The following is a 24,014-nucleotide window of genomic DNA, read 5'->3' on the forward strand; positions in this document are numbered from 1 at the left end:
ATAGTGGTATTTTAGATAAAAAGTTGATAAATCCAAATCTTTATTTTTATCTTTGTCTTAGAAAACTAAGAAAAATCTTAGAAAAAATTCAAATTCAATCTTTACCTTGTCTCTTTGCTAATGAAAACTACTGTTTTAAGTAAAATAAGTACATTTGATTTTGAAAGCTTAAAATTTCCACATGCTCATGTTCTAAAAACTAAAATTATTGATTATTGCTAGTTTGGAACCAAAAGTATCGGCAATACCAACAAATCAATACCTCAAGAAAAATAATTATCGGATGAACAATAACCAGATACCTTAATCGCAATAAATTATCGCAATAATTTATTGTGATAACACTCACCTATGTCAACTAGGCAAGTGAGAGTAAGAGGATTGATTGCATAAATGTGAGAGGCTGGGGTAAGTGGAAGTTTGATGATGTATGCAGGGAGCTAAGTTAATGGAAGTTCATTGTAGTTGGGCTCACCAAAACACACCTAAGAGATGAAGTCAGAATGGAAGGATGTAAGTATATTATGACTGGAAAGGGGCATAAGACACAGGAAATACTGGGAGGAGGCATAGCCTTAATCTACAAGAAGGAAAGGGGACTGAAAGTAGAGGAGATTGATGTGGGGAAGTGTTACAAGCAGTGAAGATATGCTTGCAGTTAGGGTGGAATGTATAGATGGTCGTGGCAGGCCAGAGAAGGCAGTACTGGTGGTTGTGCTAGTGATGAGTGACATGAATGCACACATAAGAATACTAGGAGAATGGATGAACAGGAATGGTTTTGGTTTGGTTTGGGGAGTTTATCAATGAAATGGAGTTGGAAAATCTGAATACCTTGGCTGAAGGGCACATGACTTGGAGTGCAAGGGAGCATGAATCAACAATTGACTACATGTTGATCATGAAATTGTGTTACACATGTGGACAGATGAGGACAGTATGGTTGATACTGTATCTGATTACAATATGCTGGTTATGTAGTGTTTGATGCATGGTGGGAATGAAGTGAAAGAGGCATACGAGTATAAGAAAAGAAAGAGGAGACTGAGCGATGTGGGGTGGGAGAACTTTCAGACTGATCTGAGTGAATGAAGCTAGGATGATCTAAGTGTGCATGATATGGAGCACCTGAATGAGAACTGGTTGAGGATGTGTGTAGTGCTGCTGAGAACCTGATAGGGTTTGTGAGAGCAGGCAGAAGAAAGAGGGTATGTAAGCCTTGGTGGAATGATGAAATCAGAGGCTATGAAGAAGCAAAAGAGGATGAGTAGACAATGTAGGTGGTTGAGGAAAAAGAGGCATGAAAGTGGATTATGAGTATCAGAATACACGGGCAGCATATGTGAAACAGCAGCAACTGACAAAGTGAATGATAATGAAGGCCAAAGTGAACTGTGAAAGGAGTGATTGAATCTTTAAGGAAGAAAGGTATGGAAGGTGAACACAAATGGTACAAGTTCATGAGGTAAGAATTTGTCAGGTAGTGTTGGTGTGGAGTCAAAATGAATGGTGTAATTATAACTGAGAAAGAAGGAATCAGAGAGACAATCAGAGAGTTCTGGGAAGAAGTGGGTAGTGTAAATGAGGTGTTTGACGTGAAAGAAATATGTGTGACACTGGAAAGGAAGAATACAAATGAACTAGATGAAAGAATCAGCAGGGAGAAAATGGAGAGGTGTGTGAGAAGGCAGAATAATGGTAAGGTAGCAGGCCCAGATGATATACCATATGAGTTCTACAAGAATGGTGGTGAAACAGTGATTGACACAATGACTAAATTATTCAACCAAGTGTGGAATAAAGAGAGACTGCCAAGAAAACAGAATGAGTGTTGAGTGAGTTTGTTGCATAAGAGAAGATACAAACATAAGAATGAGTTGAAGAATTACAGGCCAATTGCATTAGCGAACACAGTTGGTAAAGTTTTTAGTGCAGTGTTGAATGACATTGTGTAAATGGATTGAGAAAGCTGGAATGATAGCTGAAAAGCAGAATGGATTTTGTGTGGCCAGGAGAGCTGAAGATAACATGTTTGTGGTGAATTATATGACTGAGAGAGAGAAGGATGGAGGTAAATTGTACTTAGGTTTTCTAGATACTGAGAGAGCTTATGATAGGGTGAATAGTTACATAGAGTTACAAAGAAAAACAGGCCACAACAGACATTGTGGTCCTCATGAGATGACCTAAGACTACTAAGGTGATAGCAGATGAAAAGGACAGGAAAGCAGAAGGCTCTCTACCCACCCTCCACTCCCTCCAGTATAAGCCATACAGGAAAAACAGGTCGGAAAGAAATACCTTATGGGGTTAGGGAAGAAAAAAAGAAAAAAGAAAAAACCTGAAGGAAATTTTATAGGAAGGAAAGAAAACAGATGAAATGAGGTGCCCACATTTCCTGAGGGCAAGGAAGTTAAGCACTAACAAACAAATGCTGTTAGCCATGGATTGTAGGCAAGATATTTATCAAGACAGCAATTAAAAGTCTCTATGGTGTTGCAGTCTATCAGGTCTCGAGGAAGCCCATTCCATAGATTTACAACTCGATGGAAAAGATTTTTTTTTTTATTTGTGAGAGTTAAAGGATTTCCCAACAATTTTGCAACCATTTCCTCGCGTGTAATTTGAAGAGTCTATCATGAAATATTTACTGCAGTCCATGTTATCAATGCCTTTGATGATTTTAAACACCTGTATTAAGTCGCCTCTTAGTCTTCTTTGTGTTAATGGGAAAAGATTTAATTCTTTAAGATGCTCTTTGTATGATTAGTTTCTTAGGCTTGTTATCATTTTTGTTACTCTACACTGAACTCTTTCTAATTTATCAATGTCTTTCTGGTAGTAGGGGCACCATGATTAAACGCAATATTCCAAAAGGGGACGGATTAAAGAGTTATACAAAGTGAGGATTGTATCCTTAGATTTATATTCAAAAGATCTGCCAATTGAGCCAATTACCTTATTTGCTTTCTTTACAACTTTTGAACATTGTTGGCTAGATCTTAAGCTACTCGATATTGTCACTCCTAAATCAATTTTGTTGTCAACACTTTTAAGTTGGGTACCATTTAAAATATACTTTGCTTTCTCATTTCTATACCTGATGTGAACCACTTTGCACTTATCTGCATTAAAACTCATCTGCCAGGTTTGCCCCCACTCAGTCAATCTGTTTAGATTTTTCTGCATTTCTATTACTTGTTCTTTTGAGACTAGAAAATTCACAATTTTGGAGTCATCAGCAAACTTTGATATTATACTGGTAACAGCCTTATCTATGTCATTGATATAAACAAGGAAAAGAAAATGTTCTAAGACTGATCTCTGTGGTATCCCACACTAGGAAGAGTCTTAAAGATTGGGTTGAATGCAAAGATTGTTAACATAGTACAAATTATGTATGTGGACACAAGAAATAAATACAGATTAGGAGACAAAGAAACAGACTCGATGAAGAGTGAGAGGAGTTAGGCAAGGATGCATATTGTCACCAACCCTTTTAAATTTGTATACAGAGGAGTTAACAGCCAGAATGAAAAGAATGAATATGGGAATAATAAGACATGTGCTCTTTTATGCAGATGATGTAGTGATTATGAGTGATTTAGCAGATGAGCTCCAAAGTTTCTTGTAGATGGGCATGGAAGAGACTTCAGATTGAAGTTTAGCAGTAAGAAAACCAAGGTAATGGTTGTGAATAGGTTAGGGGATGAAAGAAATGAAGAGAATGAGTTTTCCACCATCTGGCTACGACTACAGAGTCATTCTCATACTAAATTTATCTGTGCTGTATACCTCTCTCCTAACTCCTCTGACTATAAGAAATTCTTTGACTACTTAACTTCCAAAGTGGAGCACATTCTGACCCTCTTCCCTTTTGCAGAGATCTCCATTCTTGGAGACTTCAATGTTCACCACCAGCTTTGGCTTTCCTCTCCCTTCACTGACCATCCTGGTGAACTAGCCTACAACTTTGCTATCCTCCATGACCTAGAGCAATTGGTGCAACACCCTACTCGTATTCCTGACCGTCTTGGAGATACGCCCAACATTCTTGACCTTTTCCTGACCTCTAATCCTTCTGCTTATGCTGTCACCCTTTCTTCTCCGTTGGGCTCCTCCGATCACAATCTCATATCTTTATCTTGTCCTATCACTCCAATCCCTCCTCAGGATCCCCCTAAGCGAAGGTGCCTCTGGCGTTTTGCCTCTGCTAGTTGGGGGGACCTGAGGCGGTATTTTGCTGATTTTCCTTGGAATGACTACTGCTTCCGTGTCAGAGACCCGTCTTTGTGTGCTGAGCGCATAACAGAGGTGATAGTGTCTGGCATGGAGGCGTACATTCCTCACTCTTTTTGTCGTCCTAAACCTTCTAAACCTTGGTTTAACACAGCTTGTTCTCGTGCTATACATGATAGAGAGGTGGCCCACAAAAGGTACTTAAGCCTTCCATCACCAGAATCTCATGCACTTTATATTTCTGCCCGGAACCATGCCAAGTCTGTTCTCCAACTAGCCAAAAACTCCTTCATTAACAGAAAATGTCAAAACCTTTCAAGATCTAACTCCCCTCGTGATTTCTGGCATCTAGCCAAAAATATCTCCAATAACTTTGCTTCTTCTTCTTTCCCTCCTCTACTTCAACCAGATGGCACCACTGCTATCACATCTATTTCTAAAGCTGAACTCTTTGCTCAAACCTTTGCTAAAAACTCTACCTTGGACGATTCTGGGCTTGTTCCTCCCTCTCCTCCACCCTCTGACTACTTCATGCCTCGTATTAAAATTCTTCGTAATGATGTTTTCCATGCCCTCGCTGGCCTAAACCCTCAGAAGGCTTATGGACCTGATGGGGTCCCTCCTATTGTTCTCCGAAACTGTGCCTCCGTGCTTGCACCTTGCCTAGTCAAACTCTTTCAGCTCTGTCTGTCAACATCTACCTTTCCTTCTTGCTGGAAGTTTGCCTACATTCAACCTGTTCCTAAAAAGGGTGACCGCTCTAATCCCTCAAACTACCGTCCTATTGCTTTAATTTCCTGCTTATCTAAAGTTTTTGAATCTATCCTCAACAGGAAGATTCTTAAACATCTATCACTTCACAACCTTCTATCTGATCGCCAGTATGGGTTCCGTCAAGGCCGCTCTACTGGTGATCTTCTGGCTTTCCTTACTGAGTCTTGGTCATCCTCTTTTAGAGACTTTGGTGAAACTTTTGCTGTTGCCTTGGACATATCAAAAGCCTTTGATAGAGTCTGGCACAAAGCTTTGATTTCCAAACTACCCTCCTACGGTTTCTATCCTTCTCTCTGTAACTTCATCTCAAGTTTCCTTTCTGACCGTTCTATTGCTGCTGTGGTAGACGGTCACTGTTCTTCTCCTAAATCTATTAACAGTGGTGTTCCTCAGGGTTCTGTCCTGTCACCCACTCTCTTCTTATTATTCATTAATGATCTTCTAAACCAAACTTCTTGTCCTATCCACTCCTATGCTGATGATACCACCCTGCACTTTTCCACGTCTTTTCATAGACGTCCAACCCTTCAGGAGGTAAACATATCACGCAGGGAAGCCACAGAACGCCTGACTTCTGATCTTTCTAAAATTTCTGATTGGGGCAGAGCAAACTTGGTATTGTTCAATGCCTCAAAAACTCAATTCCTCCATCTATCAACTCGACACAATCTTCCAGACAACTATCCCCTCTTCTTCAATGACACTCAACTGTCCCCCTCTTCTACACTGAACATCCTCGGTCTGTCCTTTACTTATAATCTGAACTGGAAACTTCACATCTCATCTCTAGCTAAAACAGCTTCTATGAAGTTAGGTGTTCTGAGACGTCTCCGCCAGTTTTTCTCACCCCCCCAGCTGCTAACTCTGTACAAGGGCCTTATCCGTCCATGTATGGAGTATGCTTCACATGTCTGGGGGGGTTCCACTCATACTGCTGTTCTAGACAGGGTGGAATCAAAAGCTTTTCGTCTCATCAACTCCTCTCCTCTAACTGACTGTCTTCAGCCTCTCTCTCACCGCCGCAATGTTGCATCTCTTGCTGTCTTCTACCGCTATTTTCATGCTAACTGCTCTTCTGATCTTGCTAACTGCATGCCTCCCCTCCTTCCGCGGCCTCGCTGCACAAGACTTTCTTCTTTCTCTCACTCCTATTCTGTCCACCTCTCTAATGCAAGAGTTAACCAGTATTCTCAATCATTCATCCCTTTCTCTGGTAAACTCTGGAACTCCTTGCCTGCTTCTGTATTTCCACCTTCCTATGACTTGAATTCCTTCAAGAGGGAGGTTTCAAGACACTTATCCACCAATTTTTGACCACTGCTTTGACCCTTTTAGGGACTGGCATTTCAGTGGGCATTTTTTTTATTAGATTTTTGTTGCCCTTGGCCAGTATCCTTCCTACATAAAAAAAAAAAAAAAAAAAAAAAAAAAATTGGCACAAGAATACAAGTACTTAGGGATGTGGATGAGTGATTGGGGCTGTGAAGGAATTCCTGGCATGCTAGATGTAGGAACAATTAGTGTGGAGGATATTGTTAATTTTTCTTGTATATGAATTGTAAAGTCATATTAAGGGGTAATTAAGGTTAATCTAGTACAAACTAAGTATTAGTTATTAACATAAATAAAGTAGGAAGTAGAGTAGAGTAGATTGTGCATTTCTTTTGTTAGTCAACGTGACAAGAAGGGAGTTGCTCTCACTGTTTGGCTCAGTATTCACCTGCTACCAGCTGTCACCAGCACTCAGTCCTATTAAGATGCATTCTCACCACTCTACTAGTTTTCTTTAATTAAATTATCTAAGTTGGCAAGAACTTAGCTGTGGATCACATGGCTGGGAGTTATGGTGACAGCTAGGGGTGGCTGGCAGTTCCTGGGATTTCAAACCAGCTGGCTGACCATGTGTTAGGGGAGGAGTTCTATTGTGCTACTCAATGGTTCTGACCTCTAAGTCCTTGCCAACTTAGATAATTTAACGAAAGAAAATGCATCTTAATAGGACTGAGTGCTGATGGCAGCTGGTAGCAAGCAAACACTAAGCCAAGCAGTGAAAGTCAGCTGGTAGCAAGCGAACACTGAGCCAAGCAGTGAAAGTCAATCTCTTCTCGCCATGTCAACCAACAAAAAAATGCACAATCCGCTCATAAGAGGGGAACAAAGGAAGAAAGATCATTGTAGCAGACAACAGTAGGATTGCGATGACTCAGAGAGAGAGAGAGAGAGAGAGAGAGAGAGAGAGAGAGAGAGAGAGAGAGAGAGAGGCAGGCAACAGCCAATCAGGAGTTAGTCACTCATGACATCACAGCAGTGAGTGGGGGAGGGCTGAGGGGGCTAGCTAGCTACCATCCACGAAATAAAAACCTTGCAACTTTTGATAAATATGCACTGCAGCATGCAGACGAGAACTTATCAGCTTATGCTGATACACTTAATGGGTGTACGATTGCTTAGTGCTTACAATGGACTCTACAGACACAGCCCCCGACTTTATAGAAGACCCTGACAAAGATTTGGCAGATGTGATAGGTGACAAAGCTTGTCTTGCCATGGAATTTGAAAGTGACAAGGAAGTGAACAATGACGTAGATTATGAAGAATGGCTCCTACAGAGAAATAGCAAGACATTAGTAATTATACCTTTAATTTTCTGATTAGTATGGTGCACAATATTGGAAATCATATCAGACGTTATGAATAAGTCCCATGCCATTTCTTCTGAATTTACTATCAAACATTCTACAACATTGGATATATTCACAGCAGGTCTACCTTCCATACTATTGGCCCATGTTATGGATTTGTCTACATTTGAGATTTTATATTCCCATAGCTCACCTGGTAATACATAATTATCATATTTACTTTATTATAGGAGGAGGCAGTAGACACCTGCCAAAATGATAATTACTCCCAGTGAGGTCTAAAGCACTGTTCAGGGGGTGCTATGAACTTATCATTAAACCCAGCTGTGACCTCACTGAACATTTCCCTTTGTGTCTTACAACACAAGGGGGCAGTCACAGCCTGCCCTCTAAAGACAACTCTCTTCCTCCACACAAAACTACAAGCACCTAATAACACACACACCCTTCACTCAAAAATTTTAAAATCATCATGGCGACTCCTACACCAGCCTCGGAGTCCCCATCTGGGGAGGGGACCATAAATGTCCCCAGGTTGGACTGCCTTTCTGTTGACAACCCTAAGTGTCTTGACACCCCCCTCAACTTTTTCTTCATTAACTTCTGCAACATTCGTGGTCTAAGATCTAATTTTCAATCCGTAGAACACCACCTCTCTTCTTCTAAACCTCATCTTCTTTTCCTCACTGAAACTCAGGTGTCTGAGGCAACTGACAGTAGCCCCTTTTCTGTTCCCTCCTACTTTTGCTATCCTCATTTTTTATCCAAAGCTGGATGCTGCATTTATGTGCACAATGACTTAACCTGCTCTCGTGCCCACGCTCTTGAATCTTCCGAGTTTTCCACCATCTGGCTACGACTACAGAGTCACTCTCATACTAAATTTATCTGTGCTGTATACCTCTCACCTAACTCCTCTGATTATAAGAAATTCTTTGACTACTTAACTTCCAAAGTGGAGCACATTCTGACCCTCTTCTCTTTTGCAGAGATCTCCATTCTTGGAGACTTCAATGTTCACCACCAGCTTTAGCTTTCCTCTCCCTTCACTGACCATCCTGGTGAACTAGCCTACAACTTTGCTATCCTCCATGACCTAGAGCAATTGGTGCAACACCCTACTCATATTCCTGACCATCTTGGAGATATGCCCAACATTCTTGACCTTTTCCTGACCTCTAATCCTTTTGCTTATGCTGTCACCCTTTCTTCTCCGTTAGGGTCCTCCGATCACAATCTCATATCTTTATCTTGTCCTATTGCTCCAATCCCTCCTCAGGATCCCCCTAAGTGAAGGTGCCTCTGGCATTTTGCCTCTGCTAGTTGGGGGGGACCTGAGGAGGTATTTTGCTGATTTTCCTTGGAATGACTATTGCTTTCGTGTCAGAGACCCGTCTTTGTGTGCTGAGCGCATAACAGAGGTGATAGTGTCTGGCATGGAGGCATACATTCCTCACTCTTTTTCTCGTCCTAAACCTTCTAAACCTTGGTTTAACACAGCTTGTTTTCGTGCTATACATGATAGAGAGGTGGCCCACAAAAGGTACTTAAGCCTTCCACTCACCAGAATCTCATGCACTTTATATTTCTGCCTGGAACCATGCCAAGTCTGTTCTCCATCTAGCCAAAAACTCCTTCATTAACAGAAAATGTCAAAACCTTTCAAGATCTAACTCCCCTCGTGATTTCTGGCATCTAGCCAATAAATTTGCTTCTTCTTCTTTCCCTCCTCTATTTCAACCAGATGGCACCACTGCTATCACATCTATTTCTAAAGCTGAACTCTTCACTCAAACCTTTGCTAAAAACCCTACCTTGGACAATTCTGGGCTTGTTCCTCCCTCTCCTCCACCCTCTGACTACTTCATGCCACGTTTTAAAATTCTTCGCAATGATGTTTTCCATGCCCTCACTGGCCTAAATTCTCGGAAGGCTTATGGACCTGATGGGGTTCCTCCTATTGTTCTCCGAAACTGTGCCTCCATGCTTGCACCTTGCCTAGTCAAACTCTTTAAGCTCTGTCTGTCAACATCTACCTTTCCTTCTTGCTGAAGTTTGCCTACATTCAACCTGTTCCTAAAAAGGGTGACCATTCTAATCCCTCAAACTACCGTCCTATTCCTTTAATTTCCTGCCTATCTAAAGTTTTTGAATCTATCCTCAACAGGAAGATTCTTAAACATCTATCACTTTACAACCTTCTATCTGATCGTCAGTATGGGTTCCATCAAGGCCGCTCTACTGGTGATCTTCTGGCTTTCCTTACTGAGTCTTGGTCATCCTCTTTTAGAGATTTTGGTGAAACTTTTGCTGTTGCCTTGGACATATCAAAAGCTTTTGATAGAGTCTGGCACAAAGCTTTGATTTCCAAACTACCCTCCTACTGTTTCTATCCTTCTCTCTGTAACTTCATCTCAAGTTTCCTTTCTGACCGTTCTATTGCTGCTGTGGTAGATGGTCACTGTTCTCCTAAAACTATTAACAGTGGTGTTCCTCAGGGTTCTGTCCTGTCACTGACTCTCTTCTTATTATTCATTAATGATCTTCTAAACCAAACTTCTTGCCCTATCCACTTGTACGCTGCACTTTTCCATGTCTTTTCATAGACGTCCAACCCTTCAGGAGGTAAACATATCACACAAGAAAGCCACAGAATGCTTGACTTCTGATCTTTCTAAAATTTCTGATTGGGGCAGAGCAAACTTGGTATTGTTCAATGCCTCAAAAACTCAATTCCTCCATCTATCAACTCGACACAACCTTCCAGACAACTATCTCCTCTTCTTCAATGACACTCAACTGTCCCCCTCTTCTACACTGAACATCCTCGGTCTGTCCTTTACTTATAATCTTAACTGGAAACTTCACATCTCATCTCTAGCTAAAACAGCTTCTATGAAGTTAGGCGTTCCGAGACGTCTCCGCCAGTTTTTCTCAGCCCCCCAGCTGCTAACTCTGTACAAGGGCCTTATCCGTCCATGTATGGAGTATGCTTCACATGTCTGGGGGGGTTCCATTCATACTGCTCTTCTAGACAGGGTGGAATGGAAAGCTTTTCATCTCATCAACTCCTCTCCTCTAACTGACTGTCTTCAGCCTCTCTCTCACCGCTGCAATGCTGCATATCTAGCTATCTTCTACCACTATTTTCATGCTAACTGCTCTTCTGATCTTGCTAACAGCATGCCTCCCCTCCTTCTGCAGCCTCGCTGCACAAGACTTTCTTCTTTCTCTTACCCCTATTTTGTCCACTTCTCTAACGCAAGAGTTAACCAGTATTCTCAATCATTCATCCCTTTCTCTGGTAAACTCTGGAAGTCCCTGCCTGCTTCTGTATTTCCACCTTCCTATGACTTAAATTCTTTCAAGAAGGAGGTTTCAAAACACTTATTCATCAATTTTTGACCACTGCTTTGACCCTTTTATGGGACTGGCATTTCAGTGGGCATTTTTTTTATTAGATTTTTGTTGCCCTTGGCCAGTGTCCTTCCTACATAAAAAAAAAACTTTCATCTAAACAACTGGTCATTGAATTAACTAACCTGTTTCTTACTAATGTCTTGTTATTTCTCTGTAGGAGCCACTCTTCATAATTATTATGAAGAGTGGCTCCTACAGAGAAAGAGCAAGACATTAGTGAGAAACAGTTAATTCACTGACCAACTGTTCAGAGATGTGAGGTCAGTAAATGCAGAAGAAATGACATGGGACTTGTTCATAACATCTGATATGATTTCCAATATCGTGCACCACACTAATCAGAAAACTGAAGGTATAATTGCAGACATTTCTCAGAGGCTTTCAAATAATGATAAACTTCCATCACACATCAGGGTAACAGATTGCAGTGATTTTTATTTTTATTTATTTATTTTTTTTTTTATGGAAGTTTGCTACATGCACATGGTTTATTAGGCCAAAACAAAATACAAAACACTTTTGAGGGAAGAGTTTGGTCACCCTGTACTTGGTGCAATAATGTATGTGAGTAGATTTCGATTTTTACATGCAGAGCTAACTTTTGACAAAATTGATACCAGACATCAGAGATGGCTACATGACTGGTTTGCACCAGTCAGGGATCATTTTACAAATTTTAGTGACCATGCCTGTTCAGTGTTGGAGCCAGGTGACTTCTTGACCTATGATGTTACTTTATATTCTTGTAGAAATCAAAGAAGATTCAGGCAGTACAATAAGAGCTCTTAGCAGTGCAATGAACTTATGAAAATTTCATAGCGCTTATGACAGATTTAAACAGTTTATGAAATATTTATGAAATATATCCAGCATTTTGAAGGCTTATGACAGATTCATAGCCTTATGAATTTCTATAAATACTGGCCCTGGAGATTAGAAATAAATGAAAACATTAAAAGCCTAGTTGTGAATATTCAGCTTATAATAACTGTTCTACAGAGGCAGTTTTAGAATGTGCATGCATAATTCCAGACAACTGTGGGAATGTACACCGAGTCCTACATTAAAACATCCAGTAACCACTGGCAACTCAGACCACTGCAAATGCCACAATTAATAACTGTCTTCATGCAGTGGATGAGTGAGCCCTGTGTTGCAAAGCTACTATAATCTGTCCTAAAAAGTCATCATTCACTCTTTGAAATATTAACTCCATCCTATTTTGTTTGCAATATAATCTCAGTTTACACACACAAGTGCTTTTGCAATTGACTGTTGCTATATCAGATGTTCATATATCAAAATATTTCTAATATTTGACTCTCATACATCTGTACAAACTTCTCATAAACTGGATGATATCTGGTTTATATGACAGAGTCCAGCCATGTGTACAGGCCAGAGCAAAGAGCAAAAACCTAAGACATGACAAGTATACCTGGTACTGAACTAGAAAAAAACAAGGACATCTTATCTACCAACCCATCAACAACAATAACAATATACTTCCCCCACCCATGCCATGCTGTTCTCCTCACATATTTGCAGTTCTGCCCTCTTTCCTCATCTCCCTCCCTCTCCCTCTCCACCATGCTAACATATTTTTTGCCTAAACTAGAAAAAGATGATTTACAAGGATAAGTGTCAAGTCAAACTCCAGCACCATATAAGTACTTATGTAGATTACTAAGCATTATCTGTCATTCAGCAATCCTATGACATACACTGTACTATACTTTAGAGGGAAAAAATTTGTGAGCCAGGTTATATAATAGGATCAGTGGGCATACAAGTCTTTTCAATTGTCAGATAATCCAGATTATCAAATATATCAGACTGGGATTCCCTCCTTTTGATCCAATATAGTGAGAGTTTATCACACTTGTAAAGTATGTAAAATAATGTAAAATACTGTGTTGATAATCTATCACTTTCTAGCTGTCCATAGCCATCAAAAAATTTCCATATTTTGAGGAAGAGAGGCAACATGTTTTAGGCTAAAAGATGGAAATCAGTATTCAGCTATAAAGCAAACCCTGAACATTCACAGGTTGAAAATTCACAGATTTGAACTTATGTGGATTGGCACCAGAAGGGAAGTGTATGTGGATTAGATTTTTCACATAATGTCACCAATTCAAATTTTGCACACAGCACTGCTCACCAAACACACACACACACACACACACACACACACACACACACACACACACTGCCCACCACAAGCTGCATTCTGTGCCCAATAGTGTTGTCAACTTAATGTATTTTTGGCAACTGACCAGAGGTTTTGTACAAATATGATTCTCTCAAACCAATTTAAAGATGCATTAAGTGTGCAAAATGGAAATTATAATTACTATAATGAATACAAAAACTTCAAGCATAAATATTACTCTTGCATAATTCTTGAATGTTTCTAAATGTTTTCCTTAATGAATGTGGAGTAGGACTGTCAGGTCTAACCTTTTAAGGACAACTTATCCTTTTTAAAGATCTGGTTGTCCTAGCTATTCAAAAGAAAAAAAAACAGTTCATCAGAGGGATTGATGTCATGTAGAGTCAAAGACAAAAGTCATGTAATTTTTTGGCTAAAATATCTTGTAAAGGGTCAACCTTAAGGTGCTATCTGCTGTATGTCATAGGAATGGTTAGTAATACTGCCATGGAAACCTCAATACTCACCACACCTTATATGTCATCATAATTCATATCCTAGTGAGTGTTGCATTCTCTGATTCATGCAATGTCTTTTCAAACCACTCCTCCTTTTGCAATGTCTTTTCAAACCACTCCTCCTTTTGAAGCAATGGTTGAAGCACATGTGATGTTCAATACATTTGCTTGTAAAACTTTCCCACATAGTACTCAACATTAGAGACGGCTACATCATAAGATACAAACTGGAGAAATAAATTCCTTCATTGCATCAAGAAAAAATATCCTCTTGGTTTGCCATAGTCATTGTCTCATCAGTGGCAAAAATGAAGCTTTGAACCATTATCTAAATAGCAGCTTAAGGGACTGAGGCTTGCCAACTGCTAACATATAACTGCATTCAGGTTTTCATAACATTTCACAAGTTACATTTAATATTCAGACAAAACCTTGACACAACTGTTGTCTTTGACTTTATATATCTGAAAATTTCCAAATGTGTTATCATGTGATGACAATAAATACATTGTAATATTCAGCTCCAAATCCTTATCCTGTTTTGTTTTCAATTGCTCTCTTTTGTCTCAAGTACATCCTAGAAATTTGCAATGTGGTAAGTTATTTGTTAAATATTTTTCTGAGAAATTGTGTAGTGGGGAGATTTTTGGAGGAACTTATAAATAGTGCCCTCTCAAAACTGCAACAAAGGATGTTTTTTCAGCATTTTTTTAACAAACAAGAAATGAAAAATAGTCCTCTCTATACCCTTTCATAATAAAAAAAAATTTCCTTACTCTCATATTACTAAAATGCTCCAATGGCAGCCAGGAGACTTCATCACCTAAACTTCCTATACAGTGCTCACAAGATGGTATGTTGCCAATTGTTCCCCAATGTCTGAAGGCAAAATGAGGCCCCTGTTATGGTGATAGCTAGAGTCCTGCTTACTTTTGGTGGAAAGTGTCCTTACTATTCTGAGCACCTTGTATATGCTTCCATTTTTCTTTATTCTTCCCTATGGACAACAGGCTTGGAGGTGTGGTGGAAAACAGTAGTTCCAATTTTTTATCTATTTATTTATTTTATTTTATTTTATTCATTTATTTTATTTACTTATTTTTCTGAGGCCTTCTCCAAAAACCTCTCTTTCCTATCAGATCCCAAGACTTGTTAAATGGCTACAGCAGTTAAAGTTTTAAACTCTGAGTGTAATGGTTCAAGCAGAAACACATTTGACTGTGATGCAGAAAGTTCCAAGCTCAAGTCCTGGTTTAGTGTCAAAATGTTTATCAGGTGACTGTCCATTCCTTGGTCCACTCACTCATAAATGGGTATTGACAACAATGACTGGTACAATTTGAGGCTATCCTACTCTATGTGCAGATGCCCGAACTGGGTGGCTCTACCAGCCCATTGCCTTCCTTCCATGAGTGTGACACATCTAACCATGAGTACAAAGAATGCAAAATTGTTCTTGAGACCTGACAATCATTATGGCCCCAAAAACTAAAGCACTATATGCACTTCCATTCCTAGTCATTCCCCGCTCAGTTACTGCCTCTCATACCCAAGGGTTCATTTAACCTTTGATAAATTTCTCAGTGCCATTGAGGGAACATCACAATCTCACCCAAAATAATGCTTTGTAAACCAAAGCTGGAATTTCTTATCCTAATATCTAACCTTACTAAGCCCTAACCCTGACCAAACTTGAATCTAACGTCATAATAATCCTAACCTTAACAAAATCTAAAGGGAAAAAATGTTCATATTTATTTTACAATGATCCCTAATGGTAGATAAATCTGAATTCATCCACCGTAAATAATGAAAACCGTTAAGGTATAACATTTTCACAAATTCCCAACAAGAACATTTTCAGCTGTCTAACCCTCCAAATAAAACCACTAATTGTGCACCTTTCCTCAGCACCTCACAGAAATGGTGAATAAAACATGAAAATTATACCCAGTTCTGGTAAAATAAAGCAAACTTTCGCGCCGGCTAGGAAAACGGCGATCACTTTTACAGACCTGCCTTTTCTCTTGCCACTCAATACCAAGGCCGAGATGTAGCGGTGGTGTACTCTCTTGGGTGCATTCTTGGGCAGCAAAGTGGGTAGGACCGCTCTGAGGGAATACGTGAAGCGCAACATCACTTCACCTGCACTTTTTCCACTCTCGTTCCTGCAGACGACGGGCCCGGTGGGGAGGGACAGGGGCCTGCTGGGGATGGCCAGGTGGTGTTGGGTTGCCCTTCACAATCTTGATCTTGATGTTCCAGACATACAGATGTCATGATTAGTGTTATGTCAGATCTTGATGTCAGCATCTCCTGCAAGGCATTTGATTTCATTTGACATTTTTACATATTTATTGTTCCATCTTCCATGTGTTTACAATAAAGAGAAGGTTAAGGCATGCCAGTTTCCCCTAGGCGTGGAACATGAAGAAACATTTACAGCCACTACACCTACGTTGATATATATATATATATATATATATATATATATATATATATATATATATATATATATATATATATATATATATGATATTTTCCACAATGAGTATTTTCAAATGTGCATAAAGTTACAAAACAGGTGCAGTACGGAATTTCAAAACCAGCATAAAAGTTAATAAAATCTGAGATGGCCGCTAATCTCGGTTCCAACAGCTTTCATATCACTAATAGCCTTTGATATCAAGGAAAAGGTCTGTCTTGCTTGTTCACCTGGATGGTGTGAAGGCGGCTCGAATTTAGCTTGGCTCTAGCTTCTATGTTTGATATTTCCTCCTTGGGATAATACCACTTAAAAGTCAGTAATTCAAGACCTCACACACTACATGTCGGTAAGCAAACCATTTAATTGTATATTTACCATTTTGTTAAATAGAATTATACACTAAGAATGATGATCTATGAAGAGTGTGAGCTTATAGTTATTATAAAACTGAACTACATTAATATTATTATTGTTTAACTTTACATATACTCCTTTATGAAACTATTAGAGATACCTAAAATTTTGTCCGTTTTCTCTAATTCAGAAAACTTACATAAGTCATGGGTAACAGTTATAATTTTTCCTTGCTTACATAAATCCTATAAACATCATGAGGAGTCAGCCAGAGGTCAGTCTTCCTATACAAAAAAGCCTCTGCTGGACTGACATCATATCTCATTCCCATCAATACATTTATTTCTTGTAATTAAACCCAATCGTATTCGAGCTCACTGTTAACTTTTCCACACATCTGTTTCATTCTTTGCGAACCAGTAGTCCAACACAAGGTAAAGGCCATCCTAACTATCTGTTATTCTAACTCTGCACTTGGTTTAATTGAGCATTACTGTTATGATTCTTAACCTGCTTATTTTCTTAAAGATCGAAGTTTACATCTCCTTTGTTCAATGATTTTATTAACTTAAAAGTGTTAACACCGGAAGTGAACAGTAAGGTTACTGCAGAACGAGATTTTTTTTTTTTTTTTCATTGATGAAAAGTTTAACGAGGGAAACTTATTGGAAAAAAAAATAAAAACTGTTACAGCATCTTCTATGTCATCCAGTAGCTTAATTAACACACACACACACACACACACACACACACCTAGGTGAGAGATGTAAGCCGAAAGACTGTGACCTCAGTGTGTTGGTGTGTGGCGTGTGAGTGGTCTCACCAGTCCTACCCAAAGATCGATTGTTATGAGGTTTGAACTCTCTGTAATGGACTGCCTGGCTGTGTGACCAGTAAATGAAATAACGCACATTTCCAAACTGTAAAAAGAGAATGGAAAGAATATATTTTGGACACAGAAGAGGATAATAATGGATTAAAGATCAGACAAAGGCTATACAAAAAAAAAAAAAAGAGTGAGGATGGGCAGGGAATGTGTTGAACAAACGATGGACACGTAGGCAGAAACTAGATAGAAAGATAAGAAGTTTTTAGGCGTGGTTAGAAACTGTTCGATGAAAATCCTGTCCTGTAGTGAACTGTCGTTTGTAGATGGTGATGATGATAATAATAATAATATCAAGGGGTTTCCCAGCAGGTGGCAAGAGAGTTGGGACTGGGCAACAATCAGAAAGTGCAATATTTTCTCACACACACTGACGTTTCTCTTATTTTCTATTAGATATAGACCAGACACTGACTTTTGTATTAGTATTTTGCAGTCTTATCATTCAAGATCTATATCAAGGGAATGTAATCAGGGTGAGACAAGAAATAATGGTTCAAGCTTGATAAAATTAGAAAAAAAGAGGTAGAAAGGAACTGGTTCTCAAATAGAGTGGTAGATGAATGGAATAGCCTCAGTCCGAGTCATTAGGGAGGTTTAGACGATTAGGCAAATTTATGGATAAGGATAATAGGAAATAGAGTAAGTACGTAGGCTATATTTACAGAGTAAGTAAGTACGTAGGTTATATTTATAAAGGTACTGGCACGTGTTCAATAGGTCTGGCAATTTCTTACTGTTGCCCTTGTTTTCTGATGTTTTCATGTTCTTAACACCACTTCTACTCACTTTTTATGGAAGAGACAGTTATCCATCTACGCAGGGTAACGTACTACGAAATACTACGAAATACTACGAAATTTATTTACTTTTGCTATTTTTTTTTAATATTCACTCAAAATGAATCTGCTGGATATGTGTGAGCTACATGGACACACGAGGCTTTTTTTTCCCTAATGGCATGAGTATCGAACCTGCATGAAAAAAATGTAAACTTTTGAACATCACAGAATTTTTTAAAGGCATCAAAACAAAAATCCAGATGAATCGATTTTCTCTACATGATGTCATAGACTTTAATACGATGGTATTGTCATTTCCTTCAAAATATCTTAAAACTTCCCTCCAGTGGAAACAATATTTTGGAGGCGAAAAAATTGCGAAAAAAATACAAACTTTCCAAATACACTATCTAAATCTTTGAGAGGTAAATAATTATTGACTTAATCACGTTTCAAAGACGGATTACAGCAGCAGTGCATGGAACATACGGGGTGAAAAACGAAATAGTCCCTGGCTGTTACTGAGCCTCTCCCGTGAAGTAAACATACCTTGTATATTAGGAAACTTGGTGAGATCAGCGAAGTGCTACAGAGCCGACTAACTACTGCAGTATGTGTGTACGTATGTATGTAAGTGTCTATATACGTGTGTGAGTCACGTTCTTTAGCTGTATGTACGTATGTAGGTCACGTATTTACTTATCTAAATCTTGTATTTATTTTGTCAATTCGTTTAACTATGGGGTCTCTTTAGAGATACACCCACACCCACACACACACACACACACACACACACACACACACACACACGTATTGATTTCTTCAAAGGAGTCAAGGTTAAAGTACTTTTAACATCCCCTAGATTCTACTAGTCGCCCCCTTTCCGTTGCTTCTCCTCTTCCTCCTCCTCCTCCTCCTCCTCCTCCTCCTCCTCCTCTTCTTCTTCTTCTTCTTCTTCTTCTTCTTCTTCTTCTTCTTCTCCTTCTTCCTCTTCTTTCCCATCCTCCTCCTCCTGCTCCTCCTCCATCTCCCTCTCCTCTTCCTCCTACTCACACCATCAACATTCTTCTCTCTCTCTCTCTCTCTCTCTCTCTCTCTCTCTCTCTCTCTCTCTCTCTCTCTCTCTCTCTCTCTCTCTCTCTCCTTCTCCTCCTCTTCCTCCTCCTAATCATCATCATCATCTTCTTTCTTATTCATGAATTAAGAGGATGATAAAGTGGAGGCGGAGGTGCGTGGTGAGGGGGCAGTGGACGGAGGCGTGGGTGGGCAATCGCATTGGTAATTGGAAATACTGGGTGAGTAGGATGAAGCGGAGGAAGAGGAGGAGGGAAAGGAGATGGAGAGGAAGAGATAGAGGGAGAGAAGCATTCTTAAGTGACTCAAAGTAAAAGGTTCTCTCTCTCTCTCTCTCTCTCTCTCTCTCTCTCTCTCTCTCTCTCTCTCTCTCTCTCTCTCTCTCTCTCTCTCTCTCTCTCTCTCTCCAATATCAATACCAACAGCTTTCTAAAGGCATGCTGTATTCTTTTCGGTCGTATGCTCTGTATCGAACGAACGAACAAACGAACGAATGAATGAATGAATGAGTGAATGAATGCATGAATGAGTGACAAATACACTTGATTCCGTGTGTGTGTGTGTGTGTGTGTGTGTGTGTGTGTGTGTGTCACTCTAGCCTAGACTTCATATTGATTCTGTGCCACCGACATCACCTCCTGGTCTAGCTGTCTGTGCCCTACTTCCAGCCCTTGACCATTACATCCCTGGGCTGAGCTACAGTAGGAACGCCTGCACGCGGCTGAGGTTAGAGACCATAGCTAGGAGGCTGAAGATAGAAAAGGGTTGTACAGGGAGAAATATGAGGAGGAAGGGGAGGAGGGGGAAAAAGAAGAGGACGAGGTGGAGGAGGTGGAGGAGGAGGAGGAGGAGGAGGAGGAGGAAGAGGAGGAGGAGGAGGAGGCCGACATGAGGGCGCTGCCACCCTTCCACTGGCACTCTTGCACCTCACACACCAGTATCGATCTCGCGGCCCTTTCCGGCGAGAGTCTCCAGGCCTCTCATTGGCTCACAGTCTGGCATTGATCACGGCGCGGACCAATCATCGGGAGGGTAACAACGTGCTGGTGGTGAGCAGGGCGAGTGGTGGCGAGCAGTGCCGCGGTGAGACAGCAGTGTCGCGGGTGTGTGCAGAGTCCCTGGCCCTTGTGAGGACTCTCTACCCTCCCTCCCCGCAGGACCCTCGGCTGTCTCTGTGCCTCAAGGCCTCGTCATCGTTCGCGCCGGGCAGCCCACAGCACCCTCGCAGGTCGCAGACGAAGACGGTGAAGGACTGTGTATTGATCTCCAAGGCGCCGCCATCACCGAGCCACAGCGAGAGGGAGGGCGACATGGCCTCCTGAGCTGCCTCTTCACACCACCACTGCCTAGTCGCATACACCACTAACCCTCTCCCTTCTGTGACTTCATCAGGTTAGTGTAGCAAGCGGTGGGCGGGCGTGACGGCCCCTGTGTGGGCTGTGAATAGGGAAGGCGATCTATCCTCGTTCCTCCATATTGGGCGTGCAAGGGTCCCCGCCCACCTCCCCGATCTAGCTTTCGTCTTCTTTACACCCTCTGTCTTCTTAAAGTGAATGAATCAAACCAGATGAGGGTGTGTCAGGGGGAATCATGCTCGCTTGCTGCCCCTGGAGCATTGCTGCGAGGGTGAAACAGCAAGGAGGCGTGATTACACCGTCGCCACTGCCACTTCCACCACCATTATTGTCATCACTACCCTCATCACCACCACCTATAATCACATCAACATGATCCTCATAACCATCATCATCATCATCATCATCAACAACAACAACAACAACAACAACAACAACAACAACAACAACAATATCCGACGACAAAAACATAAATAAATCAACATCAATACTGTAACAACTATTTAGCAATACTGTAACTCCCAACACTTATCATCACCACCATTTCTACTATTTTCCCCGCTAGAGAATACCAACACCAGGCCCGCTCCTGCCCCGGCACTGCACCACTGCTGCACACAGTGCTCTCAGTGCCGCAGTCTTCAACCACACCACAATAGGACGGAGGGCTGTCACGAAAGTATTCTCATGAAGCTATTACGTTACCATAATCAATGGAAGATAACAATCACCGCTCCATATTTTCTCGCTCACAGAAAGATATATTTTTTTTCTGTAAAACCACTTTTCCTATTATGAACCACAACTTCCTTATCGCATCTTACTCATTGCCACCTCTGTAATCATCACACCTCTGCCAGAACTAATATGAAGCATGTTAAAACATCATCAGTTGTGTGTCATTAGTAGGCTAAGTCGACATAATCATGCATGCTACGGTAACCATGTCACTAACAATACATGCAGCTCTCCAAATGATGTTACCACATTGAATCCTTTCAGCTCAGAGTGACAGACCACCAACACAACATCAATAGCATCACGTTCCCGCTGCACTGCACTGCACACTGCACATCGCTTATCACAGTCCACTCCCTACCACTAATGTCGCACTGTACTGATGTGTGTTCAACTTTGTGGCGGTTAATCCTTTTCTTCAACCTTTCCTGAGCTTCAAATCTGACCAGACCGACTGACTCTCAGCCATCTCTGGCATAATTTTCTCCTTTGTAAGTCGAACTACAGCTAAGTAATGACATAAAGCAAAACGTTTGAGTTAACCTGCATGAACGACGTTGAAAATCAGCTAGAAGTTCAAAAGTCAAGTAAATTGAGCTGAGCATTACGAAGCCTCCCTACCTTTGCATCCAGACAATTTTGCCAGAGTGAAACAGACAAGCGCTAGACCTCTCTCACCACAGGGATAAACTCACCTCATTCAGCACACGTAAATATGGATCCTAATCCACATTTCGATGGTTTAGGGTTTCCTTGGTTCAATAATGCGAGGCTTCACATTCTAAAAGGCTGTCCTACTAACACTTGGTGGAAAAACTATCACCCACTATAATGTTGCTGTCTACACCATCCTCATCTCTACCCCGGCTTCCGTACCAGTCCAAGTTTGTGCGGTTGGCAGTATATATTACAAATTTACGCCACCAATATACGAGTAATATCTTACTGTGCCAATATGAGCATCCGCGAAACTCACACGCAAGACAAATGAGAAAAGGAAAAATCCATCACAAACTCTACACATCGTTACGTTACTGCACTGCTGCTCCCAAGGGGCATGGTATACACACACACACACACACACACACACGCATATGAGAGCAGGGTTGGCATTCCGTTCCTGCTGAAGGGCGAAATCACACGCACTTAACTTGAGCCAGTATTATACTAAGGTATTTCCATTAGCGAATTTTTATTTATTCATTTATTTATTTTATTTTAAGTGGCACCAGAACGTTCAGAGCGCAGATGACCCCATTCACTAAAGCAACAATGCACAGGCCGTACACAGATTCAACACATATCTACTACTAGATTTGATATTTTCTCTCATTACATAAGATGCACTGCTGGTGTAGTGAGGCATCTGAACGAAGGAAAATGTGAATTTCAATAAACAGGTCCATGTTGAAGCTGTAGAAGTGGAGTGTTTCTGGCTGAAATAGCAATGATTATGACAGAAGATGAGGGAAAAAACACTATAAAACTGCAATGGAGGAGGTGAGGAGGAAGAAGAGGCTGTTGACTCCACAATGACTGGCCGGCCACGAGTATGCCAGTCGATACAAGACTATTGTCGAAGACCTGGCTCTAGAGTACCAGAGAAGGGGTGGGTGCAGGACCTGAATGAAGCTGGACAGAAAGCAATTCTATCAGTTCTTGAAACTCATTAGACTTTTAATAATCTGCTCTCAAATTGAAAACATTGCCGAGTTCCAACTTTCCATTGATATTTTCATATATAGAGAACATCTGAATGCATACATATATCTATTAATTTTGTACTTAGACCCTCGTAATTTCATTGCCTTTTGACATGAGTAAAGACAACCTCCTTCAGCATTCTTCCAAGAAATTAATGTTAAAGGAATGTTTATTGAAGGAACTGCAGTGCAGTTAGTCAACAGAAATGTTCGCTGTGCAGTACCCGCTGCGTTCGTGATGCCTGTTTTGTTGTTGTTGTTGTTGTTGTTGTTGTCATTATTACTTCTACTACTACTACTACTACTGCTACTACTACTACCACTGCTACTACTACTACTACTACTACTACTACTACTAGTGTTATGATCGCAACCACCATCACTACCACAACTACCACCACCACCACCACAACCATTATCATCATCATTGTTATGATAATAATAATAATAATAATAATAATAATAATAATAATGATAATAATAATAATAATAATAATAATAATAATAATAATAATAATAATAATAATAATAATAATAGTGATAATAATAACACAATAATAATAATAATAATAATAATAATAATAATAATAATAATAATAATAATAATGATAATAATAATAATAATAACAATAATGATAATAATAATAATAATAACAACGACGATGACGACAAAAAACACATAATATGAAACAATGAGAGTGGTATCATGCATACTGACCAGGCCATCATACCTTCACCATCACCACATCACCACTATCGCATCACCACCACCGCAACAGTCATCAGCTACATCTCCCTTAATACCACAGCTACATGCCTAGAATAAAATTAACACCACCAGCACCAACCACCTCCATCACCACAGCAACAATCAGTACTACTATCA

General features: G+C 40.3%; 2 protein-coding genes across 13 annotated transcripts in view; one reads left to right on the forward strand and one right to left on the reverse strand.

Annotated features, from left to right (window-relative positions):
* The window catches only part of LOC135104926 (dihydrolipoyllysine-residue acetyltransferase component of pyruvate dehydrogenase complex-like), a 126,009-nt gene extending 110,024 nt beyond the window's left edge, over positions 1-15,985 (reverse strand). Inside the window, exon 1 of the mRNA XM_064012688.1 lies at positions 15,764-15,985. Within this exon, the coding sequence (XP_063868758.1) occupies positions 15,764-15,885 (122 nt within the window). The 5' untranslated portion in view covers positions 15,886-15,985. The remainder of the gene's footprint in view (positions 1-15,763) is intronic.
* Positions 15,986-20,322: 4,337 nt separating this feature from the next.
* The window catches only part of LOC135104927 (synaptotagmin 1-like), an 88,903-nt gene continuing 85,211 nt past the window's right edge, over positions 20,323-24,014 (forward strand). For 6 of the 12 annotated variants that reach the window (XM_064012690.1, XM_064012694.1, XM_064012696.1 and 3 more), the window contains exon 1: positions 20,377-20,724. The gene's annotated coding sequence lies outside the window, so the exon portion shown is untranslated. Of the gene's footprint in view, positions 20,725-24,014 lie in introns of all 12 variants that reach the window. The other 6 variants (XM_064012691.1, XM_064012695.1, XM_064012697.1 and 3 more) reach the window with 3 other exon arrangements.

The sequence above is a fragment of the Scylla paramamosain genome, chromosome 11, assembly GCF_035594125.1.
Source record: "Scylla paramamosain isolate STU-SP2022 chromosome 11, ASM3559412v1, whole genome shotgun sequence".
In the NCBI taxonomy this organism is placed as follows: domain Eukaryota; kingdom Metazoa; phylum Arthropoda; class Malacostraca; order Decapoda; family Portunidae; genus Scylla; species Scylla paramamosain.